We start from the raw sequence: 2,274 nt of genomic DNA on the forward strand, positions 1-2,274 counted from the left end.
GTAGCTGTCTAATGAGAATCATGACGTGGGATTCCTCAAGTGGCTGAGAGAAGGTGGTTCAGAAAGAGGATAAATTCAGAGACATCCAATGCCAGTCGGTTCAGAGTGTCATCTACCAGCTGTGTGTGAAACCTGGCGCACAAGGCTGGCCTGGTAAGTATTGAACTTAACAATCCATTAACATAACTGGACCTTGTAACGAACAGTATGTTTTCTAGATGATTCATGTTATATATTTTACGTTACAATCAATTAACCAGTTTGACAATGCAGACTGTTTTTATGCAATTCTTTTCACAGATATTCCACCATGTAGCAGTAAATACAAACTGAACTGTATCAGTGACCACAGAGTTATTCTGTACTGATAGTGGTACATGGCTGTTATATTCAAGCAAGTGCTGGGAGTTGGTGATGTTGCCCTACATTGAAGAATTGTCTGGCACACTCTCCATTAGATATTCTGCTAATCACTGTAGATCAATATACAATCTTTTGCTTCTTATTTTGGTAAATTATTTTACAGGAACATGGAGCCAAACAACAGAACAACACATACGGTAACAGAATTCCTCATCACAGGATTGGATGAAGTACAACACCCAAAGCTGGTGGGAGCAGCCATTTTGTTGGTCCTCTTTCTCATTCTGATCGGAAGCATCACCAACATTTGTGTCATAGCATTCAACAAGCCTCTGCATACCCCCATGTACTTTTTTATTTGCTCGCTGGCAATGGTAGACATAGTCTACACCAGCGGCATTAGTGTTACAATGCTTAACGTTCTCCTTGGTGAGGAGAGAAGAGTCCCCTATGCACCCTGCATGATACAGTGCTTCCTATTTACTTTAGGAAGCACTATGGAACCCTTCGCTATTGCTCTGATGGCTTATGATCGCCTTATTGCAATTTCATATCCTCTTCGATATCAGACTATCTTAACTAATAAAAATGTATGTTTACTTATAATAGCGACTTGGGCACTAGGCTGCATATTTGCCAGTTTGTTTACTGGCTTGGTGAACAATCTGCCCTTCTGTGGCTCAAATAAACTCCCATACAGCTTTTGTGAATATGCAGCATTAGTAAGAGCAGCATGTGTGAATCCTACATATTATTTCAACGCAATATCTGCTGTGGGGACTGCTATATTATGGGTTAACTTAGCCTTGATAATAGTCTCATACATGAAGATAGTTTATGTAGTGATACAAATGTCTTCATCCAAAGACAGGAGGAAAACATTTAACACCTGTGTCTCCCACATGATAGTGGTGGCTTGCTTCTTTATCCCCAAGGTGTTGTTAATGTTGGTCACCAGGTTTGGTTTGGTTCTCACGCTCTCTCACAGAAATGGCCTAATCATTGGCTCTACTCTGGGCCCCTCTCTTGTGAACCCACTTGTGTATTGTCTCAAAACCAAGGAGATTCGAGGGCGCCTGAAATATATTTTCAGGAGAACTGAAATTAGTCCAAATATGTAATGGTTAGGGTTACCAAAGCCATTTCTTGTTTCTTGCTTGTTCCAATAAAAAGTGGTTAAGTCAATAATGTTTCCATGTTATATCACCATCAATGTAATCATGTTGAATCAATGTTGAGTTTTGATTGAATTTACAAAAACTCATCAGTGGCTTGTATCTCAACTTAACCAGTCAGGTTTCAACTCTGAATCAACAAGAGTGTCAAGGTTTGCTTGATTTAGATCATAGGTGTCAAACTCATTCCATGGAAGGCAATGTGTCTGCAGGTGTTCACTCCTGTCTTTTACTGATCACGGGGGTCACTGGTTAGTTAGGAACTCCCCTCACCTTATACTCTAGGTCTTAATTGGTCACTGGTTAGTTAGGAACTCCCCTCACCTGATACTCTAGGTCTTAATTGCACACAAATTGTAAGAAAATAACAACAACCAGTAGACGCTGAGCCCTCCAAAGAATGAGATTGACACGCCTGATTTAGATTAGTTTGATGTTTTTTGACAACTTAATAAAATGTCAGTCAAAATTGATTTGATTTGACACTTTAGCCCATTCGAACCGTATTAAATGTTATCTACTGTTAATTGCAATTTTATTGAAATGTCAAGTGTTATCGTAAAGCATATGTAGTAATGGACCACTATTAGATTATTGCAGTATTATCTTATAAATATGATCTGATCTAGACAATTGACTACATTATTGTTGCAGTTCTTAAGATTGCCAGCACCAAAGGCCGCCTCAAAACCTTTTCTATCTGCAGTGGCCAGCTGATCATCATTGCTCTCTATAT

General features: G+C 39.2%; 1 protein-coding gene across 1 annotated transcript; it reads left to right on the forward strand.

Moving 5' to 3' along the window:
* Window positions 1-530: 530 nt before the first annotated feature.
* Window positions 531-1,881, forward strand: LOC121838969 (putative olfactory receptor 10D3). The gene has a single exon (XM_042294960.1). It carries the CDS (start codon window positions 531-533, stop codon window positions 1,482-1,484), a length of 954 nt encoding a protein of 317 aa, XP_042150894.1. The 3' UTR covers window positions 1,485-1,881.
* Window positions 1,882-2,274: the final 393 nt, after the last annotated feature.

The sequence above is a fragment of the Oncorhynchus tshawytscha genome, linkage group LG13 (assembly GCF_018296145.1).
Source record: "Oncorhynchus tshawytscha isolate Ot180627B linkage group LG13, Otsh_v2.0, whole genome shotgun sequence".
In the NCBI taxonomy this organism is placed as follows: domain Eukaryota; kingdom Metazoa; phylum Chordata; class Actinopteri; order Salmoniformes; family Salmonidae; genus Oncorhynchus; species Oncorhynchus tshawytscha.

What these genes read in the sequence shown, in the direction of transcription:
- LOC121838969 (XM_042294960.1), top strand. Translation starts at nt 531, where the DNA reads ATGGAGCCAAACAACAGAACAACACATACGGTAACAGAATTCCTCATC.